A 19,995-nucleotide genomic window follows, 5' to 3' on the forward strand; every position below is an offset into this window, starting at 1 on the left:
GATGCGTACGAGTGTGCGTGCATTGAACGCTCTTGACCACGCTATTATTGATATTATTTTTTTTTTTTTAATTTATTTTAGATTCAATAAATTGTTGCCCAATAAATTCAAGTCGGAGAACTCCACCGCCACGACTAACAAAAGTGAGGAGAATTACTATGATTATGACTCCGATGATTACGACGATGAGTACAGCTATGACGATGAGCTGGTTAATACAGAGTCTGCGCAGAAGGTGAAAACCAGCACAACCGCCAAGCCAAGGGGCGAAATGAATGCAGCAGCGAAGAATAGCAAGAAGGTGGAAATGAAACCGATCAAGGAAGAAAAACTGGTCAGTGTTTGTTAACTAAGTTTGCTCACATCCATAACTTACTTTTATTTATATAAACTTTAGTCATCTTCCAAGTCAAAGGATACCCAAACGGCTGATAGCAATAAGGAGCAGAGTGTGAAGAAAATCGAAGACTTGGACGAAGATGACTATGATGATGATGACGACGACGACGAAGATGGTAACGAAGACGACGATATTACCGATGATGAAGAGATTGTGTTCAATCAGAATGTGCCTTGCCCAAGGTACTGTGTCTGCGCACGCAATGTTAACAGTTATTTGGTAGCGACTTGCAGCAGATTTGATCCTGAAACACAGAAATTCGGTTCGGATATTACCGATCTGATCGTGACCGATGTCGGACCGAAATATCCCATATTATTGGGCCCAGAATTCTTCCTGCAAATGGGTTTGAAATATGTGTCTTCGATTAAAATTTCGAATTGCACCATTGAATTCCTGCATCCGGATGCTTTCCATGGCTTGGACGAACTGTACTCGGTGAATTTGACAAATGTTGGTTTGGCTGTCATTAATCCCAACACTTTCTCCAAGAATAAGAAATTGCGACTGCTGACCATATCAGGCAACGATTTGAGTGTAATGTCCAATGTGCACTTCCTTTTAAATGTAAGTAAAACGACAAAAATTTGTCAACGCAAAGGGGATTTCAGGGATAGGGGCATGCAAGTAACTGTTTCAAATACAAATACAATTCTTTTTGTTTTTTTTTATCCGAAGGGGGAACCTTACATACATACCGCCCACATAGACGGCATGCACGATTCATACTGATCGCTAAAGGTGCACCTCATTCGGGACCAGGCACAGTCCATATTAACTTACTAAACTGGACTTGCGAAACAGTACACCTACGTACTAAACCCTAACTCCGACCTCTGTAGCTTTTGTTTACTCTGCGGTACCGCCGTTTAAGCATTGTATCGCAGCGCCAAGCTGGCCAGTATGGCTCTTCATATATGTTTCTGTCTCTGTCTACCCTTCATTACTTGTTTGCCTTCTTTGTATACTGCGTTCCCATTCATTTTTCCGCAGTTCCCGTAACGCATTTGCGGGCCATTCTCTCATCTTGGCCCAGCATGTGATTTATGTACAATTTTGCCTGAGGTTATTCTTTCTTTAATCATTTCTTCAATTGACGTTCTCTCAGATGCGTATCTCGGGCAGGATAAGAAGATATGTTTCGCGTACTCACTACCGTTGCTGCAGAACGAGCAGTCTGCTGCATCCTCATGGCCGAATCTTTGAAGATGTATCTGTAGATGGCCGAGTCTCTGTAGCATCCATGTCCCGTCAGGAACTGTGTCAAGTAATAATCCGTGTCACCATTTCTTCTCTCAACTCATGCCTGCACGCTTCTGAAGAGTTTATGCATCCACCTCCCTTTTGTCACTAGGTTCCAGCGATTTTACCACTCATTTATGCTTCCTTGTCCTTCTTCCTTACGCTCTTCCGCCGTTAGTCGCCTCTTAAGGCTTTTGGCTTTGTCGTAGACTCTACCCAGTTCGGAGGCCATTATATTTGGTGGCATTATACCCGATATGACACACACCGCTTGATACGACATTGTCCTGAAAGCGCAGGCAACTCTAAGGGCACTTAGTCTAACTATTTCCGACTTCTTCGCGTATGTTTTTTGTATCAGACCTTTCCTGCCGGTCTGGCACTCCTCAAGTAGCACTAAAGCGCACTGCCCCAGGATGTCGAAGAAAGGAGCACCCAATGATCTTAATCGTCTAGCTGCCAAACCCGGATATTTACAGAGAAAATGCTCAACAGTCTTCTTCTCTGAAAGGTCCCCACAACTTCTGCAATGGGGGTTAAATGGTAACGCTACCTTTTCCGCGTGGGTGACGATCCAGTGACCGGTAAACACAGCTACGAGTTTGGAAATTGAATGGCGAGGATTCCAAAGGACTTTCTGAGTCCTTCGTATATTGTACTGGCGCCAAAGGGTTTTCGAAATAGCACATGAAGAAATGGAGCTCCATCTTTTCTGCGCTTTCATGAAAGTTTGTGCAGTTCTCCTTTAAGAACAGTCAGGGGGATGCCGATGCCCGGGTAGAAGGTCTCTGAGGCCAATTCAGTTCCCTTCCTGGCAAGCTCATCAGCTATTTCATTTCCGTGTATGTTCCTATGTCCTGGAACCCAGATCAGAGAAATGTTACCTGCACACCCAAGAGATTTGATCTCTTCCTTACAGGAGTTTACTAGTTAAGTATTTTTCACCAATTTATGGTTTAAATCTTGATGCTGGCTCCATAGAATAGATTGGTTTTTTATGAAATACTTTTTCACAAGAGATAAATATGTACCCGTAAGTTTGCCACTGCCGGCAAAGAAGCGATCGCTATTCACAAAAAATAACATGTCTAGCTCTTCAATTCTTGGACAAATGCTAGTCATGCACAAACTCATTCGACAACGGCAGTCACCGCCTACTTCCTTAGAAGAGCAAATAAACTCTAGCAAAGCAGCCGCCGTAGACGAATGGGTTGGTGCGTGACTACCATTCGCAATTCACAGAGAGAACGTCAGTTCGAATCTCGGTCACCAAAATTAAGAAAAAGTTTTTTCTAATAGCGGTCGCCCTCGGCAGGAAATGGCAGACCTCCAAGTGTATTTCTCCCATGAAAAAGCACCTCATAAAAATATTTGCCGTTCGAAGTCGGCTTGAAACTGTAGGTCCCTCCAATTGTGGAACAACATTAACACGCACATCACAAATAGGAGGAGGAGCTCGGCAAAACCACCCGGAAAAGGTGTATGAAGCAACGAAATTTCTCTGCTGGAACTCCGCATAGTTATTTTATGCCCCTATTGAACAAGTTTTGCTACCCGAACTGCAACTTATTTTTTCTTCCTTTTTTTCTTTTGTATTTTCTCCTTTCAGTCCTCGAGCATTGAGGAGCTGGATCTGTCACGTAACAATTTAATGGAGCTGCACCCACAAGCATTCTCTCAACTCTCCAATGTTGTGTACATCAATCTATCGCAGAATAACTTGCAGAAGATTCCCGAACATGTCTTCGATTCCGTAGAGACCATCGAGGAATTGGATCTGTCGTACAACGCCTTAAAATCTCTACCATCCACTGCCTTCAATCGCACTGCACTTGCCATTTTGCATCTAAAATACAACTCCATTACCGGCGACTTGCACTTTGGCACTGGCGATCTGCAACAACTTGACTTGAGCTTCAATAATATGAAACACATCCATCATGGCATGTTCGATAGAATGACTGGCCTCACTAACCTCAACCTCAAGGGTAATGGTATTTCATCGATCCAGCCGGATTCCTTTTTGGCGCTCAAGAGTCTGCGTCACATTGATTTGTCCATCAATGACTTGGATCAGATCAATAGCATGGTCTTCTTTAAGAATTCCGAATTGGATGTCATACGCCTGAACGACAATCCACGTCTGAGTCAGCTGCCTACTGATGGTTTCCACAGCCATAGTGGCTTCTTTACCGTTTACTTTTTGGACATATCGAATTGCGCTATTGGCGCACTTGGCCACAAAACTTTCTCGACATTACCACATTTGGCGACATTGAAGCTCGCCTGGAACAACATTAACAACTTGGAACGCGACACTTTTGCCAGCCTCACCAAGTTGACCGAACTGGATTTGAGCAACAATCTGATCGCCCGTTTGGATGAGCTACTCTTCATGAACAACAACGAATTGACAAAATTGAATTTAGCCGGCAACCCAATACGCAAACTCTCAGTGCGTCTATTCATGCCGCTGGGAAAACTGCGCGAATTAGACGTTAGTGACTGTGAACTGGCTTCGCTACTCTCCGAAAACCAATATGGCATGGGTCGTAAATACAAATTCTATGACACTCTGCGAAGCTTCAATGCCTCCTCCAATCAAATCAAACGCGTATCTTCCGGTGATGTGCGCAGCTTCAAGAACCTACGCACCTTAGACATCTCACACAATCCACTCAAGTGCAACGAAGACTTCCAAGACTTCATCAGCTACGTTTCGCTCACGCCCAACTTGGGCACCAACAAGCTGCCAACACTTGCCAACCTTGACGGGGACACCAGTTTCGTTGATTACCAACCACAGGCCGACTGGGCAGCGCTAGCGCATGAAGTGTGCCGCCACCAAGAAGGCACAACAATCAAGACCAAGCAAAAGAGTTTGGAAAAACGCATCGAACAGGTGGATAAGGTATTGGACAACGATGCGAAGAGCTTGTGGAAGATCGTGGAGAACACCAAGAGCTACAAACACAAGATACTAAAGGACACAGATAAGAGCGAGGTGGTAATTGCGGGCGGTTTGGATGAAGCGAGTGCGGAAGAGGAAGAGAACAACGCTGAAGAGGATAAGGACGATGAAGAGGATGAGAATGATAGCGAGTACGATGATGATGATGAAGACGATGAGGATGACGAGGATGACGATGAAGACGACAATAACAAGAAGAACAACAACAATAACGAGGAAGCGGAAGCGGAAAAGAAGATTGACATCACCAAGCTGCACGACTTTGGCATGCATGTGGAAGAAGTGGATCTGCACAAAGAAACCAAAGACCAATTCTTGTTGAGTAAGTAGTTGGGGGTACAGGGTTTGATTGAAAAGTAATGAGCCTTCCCGCGCGGAGCGTCTGCCAAGCGATCAACCGAATCGGCTGGTGGAAAACCTTCCCTTTCCACTAGAAACCGGTCCCAGTTCGCTGGCGACAGCGGTGTAGTCAACATCGCTCCGCGCGTGAAATCTGTTTTAAAAGTGTGTTAGGGTTTTGCAGTGGCGAAAATGCAGCGATCGTTGGAGCAACGTTACTCGATCAAATTTTGCGTAAAGCTAAACAAAACGAGTACCGAAACCATTGGGCTACTCAAGGAGGCTTAAAGGTAAACGGTGGCACAAGTCGTTCAAGGAAGGCCGGGAGGCGCATGTCGAAATCCAAGTTCAAAACCATGCTGATAATCTTTTTCGACTCTCGAGGCAACGTCCACAAGGAGTTTGTACCTCCAGGAAGCACTGTAAACGCGGCATTTTACAAAGAAGTGCTCCTTCGGCTGAAAAACCGCGACGCCCGGATTCGGCCCGACCTCGTCAACAATTAGACCGTTCATCACGACAATGCGCCGGCGCACACCGCCTTCCTCAGCACCCCTGGATTGGCCAAGATGGGGGTTCCGGTGCTTCCCCACCCTCCCTACAGCCCAGACTTGTCCCCTCCGGACTTCTTCTTGTTCCCGCACCTGAAGGGGAGGCGTTTCGACTCCATCGAGGCGTTCCAAAAAACTGTGACAGCCGAATTGAACGCGTTTCCGGCGGATGAGTTTAAAAAATGTTTCCTGCAGTGGATGGACCGCTACCAGCGGTGTATTGACGCTCAAGGGTCCTATTTTGCAGAATATTAGTTGCATAAGCCAAAAGGTTTAATAAAACTGCTTAAAAAAATAAGGCTCATTACTTTTCAATCAAACCCTGTAGATATAAAATAAATAAATTTCTAATGTGGACTCAATTTTGATTTATTGCAGACAAATTCCTGCTTAATGGCGATGAATCGAATGAAAGCAACGCCGATGAGGAAATCATCATTGAACGTGGCCACGTCTACTATGTAGGCTACAAATTCCTGCTACCCGTTATAGTGATCGTTACGTGCCTGTTAATGCTGTTGATTGTCATAGCCAAGATTGTAACGGTTGTGGTGCGCAAACGGGGCGAGCGTTATCGCATGGCGCTATTGGCTTCCTCCAACAACTCGATCGTCTATCAGAAACTCACCGAAGACATCAAGCCGAAGGTGAAGGAACCGAAGGTGCCCAAAGTGCATCGCTATGCGCCAATCAATCAGGTCTAAAGTAGAATTGCCACAGGCGCTAAAGGCAAATGTGAGGGGGGGAATAAAGTTCACACCCACAACAGCTGTTGGAAATGGATGCATGAAAGTGAAAACGGGAATGCGAGGTTGAAAGAAGAAAGAAGAAAAAAAAACAAAAACAAAAAACTCAAACACAACCAATTGTTATTAAAATGTTTTAATTTTAAGCAAAACTAAATATATACATAAAAAATATGAAAAATAGTAAAATGCAAAACACAAACAACACTAAAAAACAAAGAGACACACACACACACAATAAACGAAAAATGTGAAATTTGTAATTTTTGTAATTTAAGGTGGGAACAAAGTATTAATACCGAATTAAACTTTAAATACAACAAAAACATATTTTACTTTATTTAAACCGATGCAGAAGCGTACTTAACTAAGCCTAACCACGCGAAATAAGAAAATAAAAAATAATAAAAATAATTAAGAACTACTTTTTTGCGGTTCCCAAGCACGATTTGCAAGCAAAACACACGCCGACCGACCTACCTACCAACTAACCAACTAAGTAAAAAGCGCAAAGAAGTGATCAAAAAAGGTGTATGTAATAATAATTGACTAGAAGAGCGCAAAACAAAAAGCCTTATAAAAGCGTGTAATCAACTAATTTACAATTAATTTAATTTAAAAAGAAAAACTAATAATAAATTCATAAGAGAAAGAAAGAACGCCAAACCGATAGCCAACCCAACAACCAGCCACAATTGCCTTGGCGTAACTCATTTGAAAACCCAATACTTAGTGCCATCGTTGGAGAATTTTTGGACACCATTTTTTTTTCAAAATTTATGCTATGCGTACATAAATACACAAAAAGAAATAATAATAATTACCATCCAAGAACTGGCGTTTTTTTCTTTTTTTTTTTTGCTGTATAGAAACAAAAAAGACAAGACACGAGCGGTAATCCACATTTTGGTGAATGAGTAAAAAATGAAGTAAATTTTACTGTACACAATTTATAAATAAATAATAAACAATAAATAATAAATAATACATATTTACATATTAACTATAAATATAATGATGAATGTTTTCTGTAATATATGTTTAAGTGAAATCTTATATGAATACCTTCGCAGCTTTTTGCTACCTTAAAAACATTTATACTACAAATTCTTCCCAAACTTTTTTTTATATATTAGTTCATACAATACATACATGCACACATTCTACACACACATGCATACATTCAAGTTTTCTTGCTATGTATTTGACTTCAATTGCGAAAACAATTATTATCTATTCTATTCAAGCGGAGCGCGCGCAAAGAGGAAATTTAAATTATTTTTTTAACAAAAAAAAACTTTTTTGTTCTTAACGTAATTTCGGCGTAAATTTAATTGGATAATTTTATAATTACATATAATTTACACAGATACAAAAACCAACAACAAAAAACAAAATCAATATATATGTATAACTATTTACAAAACTTTTCTCGAAGTTAATGTTTGTACTATGCAGTTTGATAGCTTCCTAATCGAACGCAAATTTTATGTATGCAATGAGTGAAAAATTTAATAAAAGCTTGATTTTCGAGAAAAGGAAAAAACAATACACATTCATGTTTTAATTGCGAGGAAAGTAACGGGAATGTTTAATTTAAAGGAAACCGCGCACGTGGGAACCGGTCCATATTTTTTTCTTATATTGGTAGAACTGTACGAAGGGTGCCTTTTATATGTCAGGATTTGGCAACCCTGGTGTTGCAATCTGGCAACTGACAGCTGTATCGCAAAGTTTGACATTTTTTGGCTTTTACGTACTCAGAACGTTTTGAAATACCAGCGCTATTTGTGTTGTTTACAGTAACTTAAAGATTCATCTCGGTCCAAAAATGGAATTAAATCGTGAACATTTTCGTGCGATTATTTTTTACAACTTTCGAGGTGGATTAACTCAGCAACATTGCATGGATGAACTTAATTCAATTTTTGGCGATGAAGCTCCATCAAGGACCAGTGTTCATCGATGGTATGGTGAATTCAATCGTGGTCGTAGACGAATTTCGTGAAGGTCGTCCAAAATCAGTTGTTGTTCCGAAAACCATTGATGCTGTGCGCGAACTGATATTGCAAGGCTCCTGGCGATTGGTCGAAGGAAATGCTCAAAAAATACGATCGCGGGGCTTCGAAACACGTCTATGACATCGTGACAGGTGATGAATCATGGATTTACGCGTATGAGCCCGTAAGTAAACAGCAGTCGACTGTATGGGTGTTTCAAGATGAGCCAAATCCAACAAAAGTTGTTCGCGCACGAAGCACTTCCAAGCAAATGGTCGCCTGTTTTTTCGGAAAAACTGGACATGTCGCAACCGTACCACTAGAACAACGCAGAACAGTAAATTGTGAGTGGTACACAACCATTTGTTTGCCAGTTGTCTTCCAAGAAATTAGGAAAACCAATCGCCAAAGACGGATCACTCTTCACCAGGACAATGCGAGGTCTCACACATCGGCTCAAACAACTGCATTTTTGAGCACCCAAAACATCGAATTAATGGGTCATCCGCCGTATAGTCCTGACTTGGCACCGAATGACTTCTTTTTATTCCCGTACGTAAAAATCAAACTGAGAGTTCAACGTTTTTCGACACCTGAAGAAGCGGTTGCGGCATTCAGAATGCATGTTTTGGAGGTACCTCATTCAGAGTGGCAAAAGTGCTTCGACAATTGGTTCAAACGCATGCAAAAGTGTATAGATCTTCATGGAGAATATTTTGAAAAAACAATAAAGTGATTTTCGATGATTAAAATTTGTTTTTGTTCTCTAATCCCGACATATAAAAGGCACCCCTCGTAAGACACATATCTGTCACTTTTTAGCGCCACCGGATCATTAGTGTCTGCCTGGCGTTTGTTTGCATCAGTCAACTTTTTTCAATTTGTCGCATTTTACCATGGATAATTTTGTTGACATTGATCTGGAACAATAAAACACTGCCAGGCGACTGGAACACAGCAATAATACTCCCCATTCACAAGAAAGGCGTTAAATTAAACTGCAAAACTATCGCGGGATTTCCCTACTCAACACAACGTATCAAATCTTCACAAGAATTGTTAACAAAATACTTATAGGCCACTCGGAAAGAGTATTTCCAGAGTATCAATGCGGATTACGACCTAGAAGGTCAACAATAGACCAAATTGTTTCTCTCAAATAGTCCATGGAGAAATGTTTTGAGCATAGCAATGGACTGCACATGCTGTTTGTTGATTTCAAGCAAGCTTATTTCAAGCCCACAATATTTCATAAATGCAAAATCCCAGACAAACTAACCAGAATAGTGATGATGACTCTGAAAGAGACTAAATCCAAAGTAATGATACAAGATAAAAAATTCGACCCCTTCAGAATTAAAACTGGACAATCTTCAATCTTATACTATGCTGTGCCATCGATAAAGTAAGTGACGCAAAAAAGACTGGACATATTTTAAACAAAACTACCCAATTATTCGCATACGCAGATGACATAGCAATTGTCAGCAAAAATATCCACGTCCTAACCAAAACCTTCGCTGATATTGAAATTGCTGCTAGTAAAATTGGTATTGAAATCAACGAAGATAAGACGAAATATATGATGATGACCAGACAAAATAAACCAACATCGGGCAAACTGAAAATTGGCGATTTTTCTTTTGAAATCGTTGAATCCTTTACCTGTTTAGGCTTCAAACTGAGTAGAGACAATTCAATGAGCCTCACCATCGATGAGAGAATTCTAGCAGCAAACAGATCGTATGCGTCGTTAACGAAACTTTTCAAATCAAAACTAATAAACAGACAATGCAAATTGACTCTGTATAAAACCATCATTAGACCAGTACTATGCTATGCAGCTGAATCGTGGACGCTAATTGTAGCAGATAAAACAAAACTGCAAGCCTTCGAACGAAAAGTACTCGGAAGAATTTTCGGAGCAATCAAAGATCACGGCGAGTGGCGGATAAGATGGAACGACGAGCTAGATCAACTGATAAAGGGCGAAAATGTTATACGTTTCATCAAAGCGCAAAGCGGTTAAGATGGCTAGGTCACATTACAAGAATGGACGGTACGAGGGCGCTGAAGAAAATCGTAGAAGCCAGAGCGTTCAACACTAGAGCAAGAGGAAGGCCGAGAACAAGATGGACCGACGAACTTGAGGACGACATCAAGAAACTTAGGATAACGAACTGGAAAAAAGTATCAAGCGTTGGAGACGTATGGAGGTCCCACATGCAGCAGGCCAAAGCTCACAAAGATCTGTAGAGCCAGAAGATGATGATGATCAATCAAGTGGCTACCTTAATTAGCAATCACAAACTGCGGTCTTTTTTCTGCGTTTGTGATCACCTTGTCAAGTATTTCGGGTTTTATACCGTCGATTACGGCACGAATGTTTGCCTTAGGCTGGTCAATAGTCTGCGGTTTGTTGGCGTAAACCTTACTTTTCAGATAACCCCACCAAACCAAGTCCGCAGGTGATCTGGGGGGCCAGTCGATGTCGCCTCTTTTTGATAGTAGACGTCCCGGGAATTTTCGTTGCAGAAATTCATTTGTTGCATTCGCAGTGTGACATGGCGCACCGTCATGTTGAAACCAGTAACCGTGTAAACCTTTCTCACGCATTTGCGGGCAAACATAATGATCCAACATCCAGCGATATCGATTTCCATCGACCAATGATGGTTTTGGCGCAAATGCCGGCTCAAACAATTCCTTTTCGGTCATGCAATGGCGTTTAATGGATCTCAGTTCCCCAAATGCGGCAATTTTGTTTGTTCACGCTGCCTGAGAGGTTAAAATGTGCCTCGTCAGTCACTAAAGTTTGTTTCCAAAAATTGGGTTCAGTGTCAACCATTGCGGCTGTTTGGCCGTATTCCAAGCGAATGGTCTGTTGGCAATATTATTTGTGTCAATTGCACTTTATTCGGAAACGAATTTAAATCATCCTTTAAAATGAGCCGCATTGTGGTTTCACTGACGCCAAAATGCTGAGCGCGACGACGATACGACACTGTTGGCTCCTGGGCAACGCTCTCCCTCACTGCTTCAACAAGTTCATTGGAACGTCTTGGTCGTTGATGAACGCAATGTTGACGATCTCTTACTGTCCCGTGCTCAAAAAAATTCGACACCAAACGGCGAAAAGTATTGTCAGACGGTGCCTGTTTGCCGCGATACTTTTTGCGATATGCGCGTTGAGTTAGAACAATAAAACGACTATTTTCGATGTATAGCGTCACTTTTTCAGCGCGTTGTTTCCATGCATCAGCTTTCTGTTAGTTGGCTAAATGTCAGTCCAGAGTATTGTTCACAAGCGCGTAGAAGCATTTTGCCGAGAGTAAACGCGAAAAAAGAAAATCAGTAAAGGATTTCAAACGTTATAGTCTGATTGCATTATATTTGGCTGGAAAATCACAACCCAATCGCTGGTTCGTGAGCTTGAGCACCTTAAAGTAAATACAGTTTTTGTTAATCGCACCATTACTCGTTACTATCATATTGGTAGTACCGCGAAGCGTTGGCCCAATAAATGCCCCTTGGCATAAAAGTCTGCCTACTAGTTTCCTTTGTGTCCTTCAGATAGACCTGATTATGAGTGGCCAATTTGTTGAGTGCCTTGTTACACTCTATTATATCTTTTGACATGATTGTGAGCTATTCAAGGCTTTGAGAACCGATGGGTTGTCCGAAAGTATTTTAATTTTTACTTTCTCAAACCCCCTTTTGGATATGATTTCCACTGTTTCCATTATGGCGAAGAACTCCGCATGGAAAATTGTGGAATCTGTACTAAGTGTTAAGGATTTGTATGCTCTAGGCCCCACTATTCCTACTTTGGAACCATCTGTTACCATTTTTGTAAGTCGTCATTCATTTACCATGTTGGGTTAGTGTTCCACTCTTCCCTAGAAGGGAAGATAACTTTGTATCTCTTTATAAAATTGAGTATGGGTTCCGTGTGGTCATTCGCCTGGGTGATGCATACTGCATGTTGAACCCTGTTCAAGATATTGAGATGTCCAGTAAGATCTCCTGGTTTAAGTTTTTCTTTCATATGAGAAGAGAGTGCTTGCATAGTAGCTTTCTCTGTATTGCTAAATGTGTGGTGGTAAATTTTAAAGCGCTTCCATGCCAACAGTTGGGTAGTTTTCGTGGCCCTTGTTAAGCTTAGGCACGCTAGCCTTTGTAGTTTACACAGTTTTGATATAGCAGTAGTTTGATTTGTTTTGACCCACCATACCAAAGCCCCACATAGTACAATAGGTCTTGCCATTTGGGTGTAGATCCAGGAGGTCATTTTAGCGTTCGGACCCCAGGATTTACCCAAGAATTGTTTTGTTGTCCAAAGGTTTTTCGGTGCCTTTTTTATTACTGAGTTGAGGTGGGCCTCCCAAGTGAGTTTTTTAATCAAGATATTCTTATATATTATATAATATTTTTATTCCTAGATATTTAACCTCTTCCTTTAGAGGTACGTCTATTCCAAGAGATGCTGCTAAATAAACATAACTTTGATACGCGCCAGTAGTGCCATCTTTCTGACTTTGCATGGATTGTGTACATAACTAAAAAAATATTTATTGAAAGAAAAATTGAGTTACAATATATTTAAAAAAAATCTGTTTTTTTTTGAAAGTTTGCACTTTCAGTATAAAGTACAAAGTTGGTGAGTAATAAAAGATATTTTTACTTAGAAATACCTAGAGACAATTAAAGATTCGATGGCCTAAGCTGCTTGTACTCTATTTTAGACATTAAGCATTGTATTTTATACTATGTTTTAATAAATAATAATAAAAAATTTTAGAGTCTAACACGCGGGCTGAACTTATAAAAGTCAAATAGGCATAGAATTACATAAGCATAGGCTTTAAAACCGTATTGATGTGACAAATAAATTTACAATTAATAAACAGTAATAAAAACGATGGAATTAAAAAATTAGTTTAAATGAAATTTTGAATAAATAAATATAAATGTTTTAAAAAATGTTTTACATATAAAATCAAGCGAGAAAATTACACTTGGAGAGATAAAATTGGGCGCATTTAAATGTAGTTTGAAATCTCAATGAAGAGACATAAATCACAATTTTTGGAATGTATAATTTTTAAGGACAATACCATAAAGAATATTTCATGCCTTAAAGTACATATTTTTTTAACAAAAAAAAAAGTAAATAAATAAAGGACATATTTTTCTAACAAAAAAAAATAGAGTACATATTTTTTTACCAAAAAAAAAATTAAGTACATAGTTTTTTAACAAAAAAAAATTAAGTACATATTTTTTTAACAAAAAAAAAAAATTAAGTACATATTTTTTAACAGAAAAAAAATAAAGTACATATTTTTTTAACAAACTACTAAGGTACATATTTTTTTGTTTAACAAAAACTGATGACTCCAGAGTTTCATCATTTTAAATATTATTTATAAAAAAAAAAAAAAAAAAATAAAAATGTAATACTAACTTTAAAAAACAACCGTTCGCCACCGTTTGGTGGAGTTCCGATAATCATGAAATGTTAATTTAAAAAATTACAATACTTTTTTTTCTTACTTACGAATTTAAAAACCAAATACTTTTGAAACCTGAGTTTTACAAATGCATTACAATTTTTGATGCCTCAAGTGCAACTTTGTCATTTGTACAAATCAACATTATAAAAAACAATTATGTTTACATTTTAAATAACATTTTGCACATAACAAATTTAGACAAAAAATGCCTCACAAGGGCCTTGCAATTTGCGAAAAATTCTATAAAACCTAATATAAACTTACCATATTTTATTCAAAACTTAAAGCTAGCAGAATTATTGCATATTTTACAAATTCATAAACGTAAGCATTTTCTAAAAACGCATAAAAAATGTATTAACACAGTAACAAAATGAAAAAAAGGCGGGAAGAAAAGACACCTAACTTTACAATAAATATACAGACCATATCATTCGTCAGATGTTTCGGATATTCTCAGCTGCTTAAAAAATCTTTGCTCTAAGTCCATGAATTGCTCATTATGTTGCGCTTCAGCGCCATATTCATGCCATAAATTCTCAAAATCAAAGATATCGCCAGCGAATTGGTGATCAAAATTATGCTCATCAGAAGCAGAAGAGAGTGCTGAGTTCTCCATTATGGCAAAGAGCTGCAAGTACATATAAATAAAATAGTGCCGCTCAGGGAGAGATGCTAACTTAAAAAGCAAAAAAAAAAATAATAACAGTAAAAAATAAAAAAAAACTCTAACCACTGACTGCTAGGTGCTCACGGGCGTGATGGTAACTTAAACAGCAGAGAGCTGCAAATGCATATAAATAAAATAATGCCGCTGAGGGAGTGATGCTAACTTAAGAAGCAAAAAAAATAAAGTTAAATAAACAATAAAATTTACTTAACCACTGTTTGTTATGTGCTCGCGCAGAAACTCCCTACTATAAAAGATCAACGCTCTACGCGCTCTTCACTCAGTAGTAATCTAAATTCATCGCGGTTGCAGGGCGCATAGAAGCACAGCCTTGTCCACACGCACACAAACACACACACGGCGCCTTATCAGTAGCAAAAAAACAGCTGATCGAGCAAATACATAGATACACACATAAGTATTATTAAATTTTGTGTAGCGAAAATGTCGCGTAAAAATGCAATCAATTTAATGCAAGCCATTGTGAGCAAATCGTAAGTTCTTTTGATTTTTTTTTGCAAATCAATCAATAAATTTGTTTTAAATCAAATCAGCATCAATTTAAATTAATAATTTGCCTTTAGCTGCAGCTGTCCAGCGCACTCGCATGGCTACAGTTCTGGCACTGGACAAGTGGCTGCGGCTGCCAGTCAAACGGGCCAAATGGAATACGCTTTTGAGGTGAACACTGCAATAAATTCAATTAAATCGAAATAGTAAATAACTGCCTCTTTCGCCTAATGCATAGATGTCATCGTCTACGATACGTTTCGGTCCAGGCGTTTCAGCCGAACTTGGCGCTGATCTACGCAACTGGGGTGCAAAGTCTGTTTGTTTGGTAACCGACGTGAATGTCGCCAAATTATCCAGCGTACGTACAGCTTTCGATTCGCTCAGCCGCTATGGCATACAATATGAAGTTTATGATCGGACACGCGTTGAACCGACCGACGCCAGCTTATGGGATGCGGCGACCTTCGCAAGGGGAAAACAATTTGATGCGTTTGTGGCGATTGGCGGTGGTTCCGTAATTGACACTTGCAAAGCAGCCAATTTATTCGCTTGTGATCGAGAGGCAGAATTTTTGGATTATGTGAACAAACCGATCGGTAGGGGTAAGGAGGTATTGTACAAATTACAACACTTTGAAATTATTCTGCTAAAATCGTTGCTTGCTTACTGTTTTCTTTGTAGATAAATGTCGCATTGAAACCGATGATCGCGCTGCCGACTACTTCAGGCACCGGTTCAGAGACTACCGGTGTGGCTATTTTCGATTATAAGAAGTTGCATGCGAAAACAGGAATTTCTAGCAAGTTGTTAAAACCCAAATTAGGTACAAGTACAAAACTTATAAGTGTAGGAAATATATTTTATTAAGGCAATTATTTATTCCAGCCATCATCGATCCACTGCACACGCTCACTCAACCGGAGCGTGTCACTGCGTTTTGTGGTTTTGACGTTTTCTGTCATGCACTCGAAAGTTTCACTGCCGTAGACTATCGCGAACGTGGTCCCTCACCTGCTGATCCTAGCTTACGGCCACCCTACCAAGGACGCAATCCCATTTCCGATGTGTGGGCACGTTTTGCACTCCAAATAATACGTGAGCACTTTATTAATGCCATTTACCAAGCCGACAATGTGGAAGCACGCTCGCGCATGCATCTGGCGTCTTCTATGGCTGGTGTTGGTTTCGGCAATGCTGGTGTACACCTTTGTCATGGCTTATCATATCCAATATCCGGTAATGTACGCCAGTATCGACCCGCAGGTTATGCCAATACACACCCGATTGTGCCACATGGTTTGTCGGTGGTTATAAGTGCACCAGCCGTATTCCAGTTTACGGCGCCCGCATGCCCCGAACGTCATTTGGAGGCAGCACAAATGCTTGGCGCCGACACAAGCAATGCCAAACTTGACGACGCAGGGCGTATATTGGCCGACACAGTGCGCACTTTTATGCAACGCGCTGGCATTGAAAATGGCCTAAAGGCGTTGGGATTCAATAGCGGCGATATACCAGCATTGGTGGAAGGCGCTTTGCCACAGGAGCGCATAACCAAATTAGCACCGAGAGCGCAAAGTCGCGAGGACTTGGCGGAACTCTTTGAGAAGTCCATGGAAGTGTACTAAAAATGAAATGTACTCACTTGAGATTTTAATGTGAAATTCGGTTTGAAATACGAAATGATTATTGTATTGATTCCGCTTTGTTTGATAAACAGTTTTATAAATATTGACGCACAAAAACATAAATTTCACTTTATATAAATTTTTGAGCCAACCAAGGTAAATTAACGGTAAATTATTTATCCCCCATGCATGCATTCACTCACTCTGAGCTGCCAGATGGGTGAATGTTATTCTAATTGAATTGGGGGAATTTATATCTAGTGTTCTTTTATTAAACTATACGGCAAAGCTTTCCAGTACTATCACGACATATTTGGTTGGGGGGCAAAGGAGGAGGCCGAAAAATTTATTTTATTTTTATATTTTTTTTTTTCCAAACTATTCTAAACAAAGTTGAAAAACACAGCAAAGATTTCGGGCTAAACATAAATATTGATAAAACCAAATTTATTATTGTAAATAAAAGCAGCAGATACTATTCCTATGCGAGACTAACCATAGGTGGCAAAACAAAATGTTTCAGGTATCTGGGTGTATGGCTGAATGACCAACGATCAGGAGATAAGAGGCTGAATAGAAATGGCTAGAGCGGCCTTCATGAAGATCAAAAAGATACTGACACGCCGGGACATACCAATCGGGTTAAGGACAAGATTTTTAAAATGTTATGTATAGTCAACACTCTTATATGGATGCCAGGCATAGACATTGAAAACCGTAAGCATACACCGACTAGAATCTTTCGAAATGTGGTGCCACAGAAAAATGTTGAAAATAAGCTGGAATGACAAAATATCAAATGACGTAGTGCTAAATAGAATGCAAACCGCTAGGAACATGCTTACGGACATAAAAAGGAGAAAAGTCGCTTATTTCGGACACATAACAAGAGGTGACAAGTAAGATATTTTAAAACTGCTGATGCAAGGAAAAATTGAAGGACAAAGAGGAATTGGTAGGAAGAAAAGACATGCCTAGACAACATGAAAGAGTGAGCAGGCCTCAAAACAATCGGCGAACTAACAGCAGCAGCGAAAAACAGAACTAAAATATAATGACATCATTATTAATATGACCTGATAACCGTACGACTAAGATCATAATAACGTTTGTATGTAATCGCGAACATCCAGCATGGATACGCCGATTAAGAAGAAACTTTTTTTTTTGTAACATGAATATACAGTGACTCACAGCTTAAATGATGCAGTGTATTTTATATTATATTTTCTTTGAGAATGCAGTAAAGGTGAAATGTATTTTTTCTGTTAACCTTTCATTCTCAAAAAATGTTTGTAAAGAAAAGTTGAAAAAATTTATTATTTTTTTAAAATGAGAAAACGGACCTCACTCGAAACAAGGAAAGATGTTATTCGTCATTATAAAGAGGGCAAAAGCCAACGAAAAATTGCAAAAAAGCCAACGAAAATTGTTGTTATTAGTTCCTCAACTGTCCAGCACATTATAGAAAGGTTTCGCCACGAAAACAGGATAGAAGATAAGGGCAGATCTGCGCCAAAAAAAATATTTAATGATGCAGATAAGAGGTGGATTGTTCGCAGAGTTAAAGAAAACCCCGATTTAAGTGCTCCAAAATTAACGAACGAAGTCGAAAAATACTTAGGCAACATCTGTAACTCTGAAACTGTTCGTAGTGTTCTGCGCGAAGAAAATTTTCTTGGAAGTACGCCCGAAATAAGCCGTTGATTAATGCTCGTAATAGAAAACAAAGAATAGAGTTTTGCAGACAACATTTGAACAAAGACATTTCGTTCTGGAAGTCCGTTGTTTTTGCGGAAGAAAGAAAATTTAACCTTCTCAGGTCTGATAGGAAGTCCTGAGTTTGGAGCAAACCAAACACCGCGCTTCAACCAAGTAATTTGTGCTCTACAGTTAAACACGGCGGGGGCAGTGTGATGGTATGGGGTTGCATGTCCTATTCAGGCGTTGGAATCTTAACATTTATCGAAGGAAACATGAATAAAGAGATGTATCTGTATCTGCTAAAAGATAATTTTGAACAAAGTGTGGATAAAATGGGCATCAGAGATTCGTTTAGGTTCTACCCAGACAACGATCCCAAGCAAACGTCTGGTATTGTAAAAACTTGGCTTATCTGGAACTGCCCACATGTAGTACAGACACCTGAACAGAGTCCAGATCTCAACGTTATTGAGAATTTGTGGTCAGTGCTGGAAAATAAAATAAGAAACAACAATATTTGTGATGCTTCTGATCTGAAACGGGCACTACAGGAAGTATGAGATAAAATGTATGCCCGATTATACAGCAAAACTTGTAGAAACTATGATTTCCCGATTGAAAGCTCTTTTGAATCAAAAGGGATACCCCACTAAGTATTAGCCGTAATCATGAAATCGAACTATTACTGTGTTTATGTTTTTTTACTTTTAATTTCGTGCATCATTTAAGCTGTGACCTCAAAACTGTAACTGAATTATTTTAATTTGCCATATCTTTCTTATGAAGAAACATTTTTTGTTATTTTTTGAGATTAAATAAAATATTTAACATATTTAACATATTATTTAACAATAAAAAAATATAAGATTTTTTTCTGTAATGGAAATACCATAAAATTTATTTGATATTTTAATAATTTTTTTTTTGCTGCATCAAATAAGCTGTGAGTCACTGTATGTACATTTTCAAACAAAAAAGCGGCGCAGGTGAAAATTTGGACTAAAAAATGAAGCGATTTTTTATACCAAATTCACTTTTTATGAAAATACTATTTTATCCTGATTTTTAGTCCAAATTTTCACTTTTTATAAAAATAATGATTTACCGACTAATCCGGCAATTTTTTACTCCTAATTTTCACTTTTTTTTGAACAAAAAAGCGCCGCAGTTGAATATTTGGACTAAGAAATCGCGTGGTTTTTTGTTGAAAATTTTCACTTTTTATAAAATTGTTTTTTTTTTGTTGTAACATATATGTAGGGTGGTTAAATTTCAAGGGCTGATGTTGAATGTGAACCACACCTAAACGTCAAGTTTTTTTCAGCATTTCATTTGACATTTTTCAATTTTGGACTAACTCAATTTGAACCATGGAAAGATACACAATCGAGCAGTGCGTTAAAGTTATTCAGGCTTATTATGAAAACGGGCGTTCAAATCAAAATGCATATCGCGCACTTTGTGATTTTTTCGGTCAATTTAATCGTTCAAATGTGCGTACAATCGGAAAAAATGTACAAACGTTTGAGCAAACCGGGTCTATAGGAGATGTGAAAATACCAGTGCATGCTCGTACAGCTCGTACTGCACAAAATATTGCTGCTGTTCGCTATAGTGTGGTTGAAGAGCCGTCCACCTAAGCTCGTCGTCGTGCCCAACAATTGCACCTCTCGCGCTCGTCGTTGATGATCGATTATGCATAAAGACTTGCATTT

General features: G+C 39.2%; 2 protein-coding genes across 5 annotated transcripts in view; both read left to right on the forward strand.

The window, feature by feature from the left end:
* LOC128868217 (uncharacterized) overlaps positions 1–7,800 on the forward strand; it is a 90,536-nt gene extending 82,736 nt beyond the window's left edge. For all 4 annotated transcript variants that reach the window (XM_054110052.1, XM_054110051.1, XM_054110053.1 and 1 more), the window contains exons 5-8: positions 82–334; positions 398–967; positions 3,252–4,935; positions 5,882–7,800. In XM_054110052.1, coding sequence (XP_053966027.1) covers positions 82–334; positions 398–967; positions 3,252–4,935; positions 5,882–6,207 — 2,833 coding nt within the window. In that variant the 3' untranslated portion in view covers positions 6,208–7,800. The remainder of the gene's footprint in view (positions 1–81; positions 335–397; positions 968–3,251; positions 4,936–5,881) is intronic.
* A 6,799-nt stretch (positions 7,801–14,599) lies between these two features.
* Positions 14,600–16,727, forward strand: LOC128867738 (probable hydroxyacid-oxoacid transhydrogenase, mitochondrial). The gene is made up of 5 exons (XM_054109197.1): positions 14,600–14,929; positions 15,020–15,116; positions 15,184–15,558; positions 15,630–15,771; positions 15,834–16,727. Exons 1-5 carry the CDS (start codon positions 14,880–14,882, stop codon positions 16,574–16,576), a joined length of 1,407 nt encoding a protein of 468 aa, XP_053965172.1. The 5' UTR covers positions 14,600–14,879; the 3' UTR covers positions 16,577–16,727.
* The last annotated feature ends 3,268 nt before the right edge of the window (positions 16,728–19,995 follow it).

The sequence above is a fragment of the Anastrepha ludens genome, chromosome 6 (genome assembly GCF_028408465.1).
Source record: "Anastrepha ludens isolate Willacy chromosome 6, idAnaLude1.1, whole genome shotgun sequence".
Classification (NCBI taxonomy): Eukaryota; Metazoa; Arthropoda; class Insecta; order Diptera; family Tephritidae; genus Anastrepha; species Anastrepha ludens.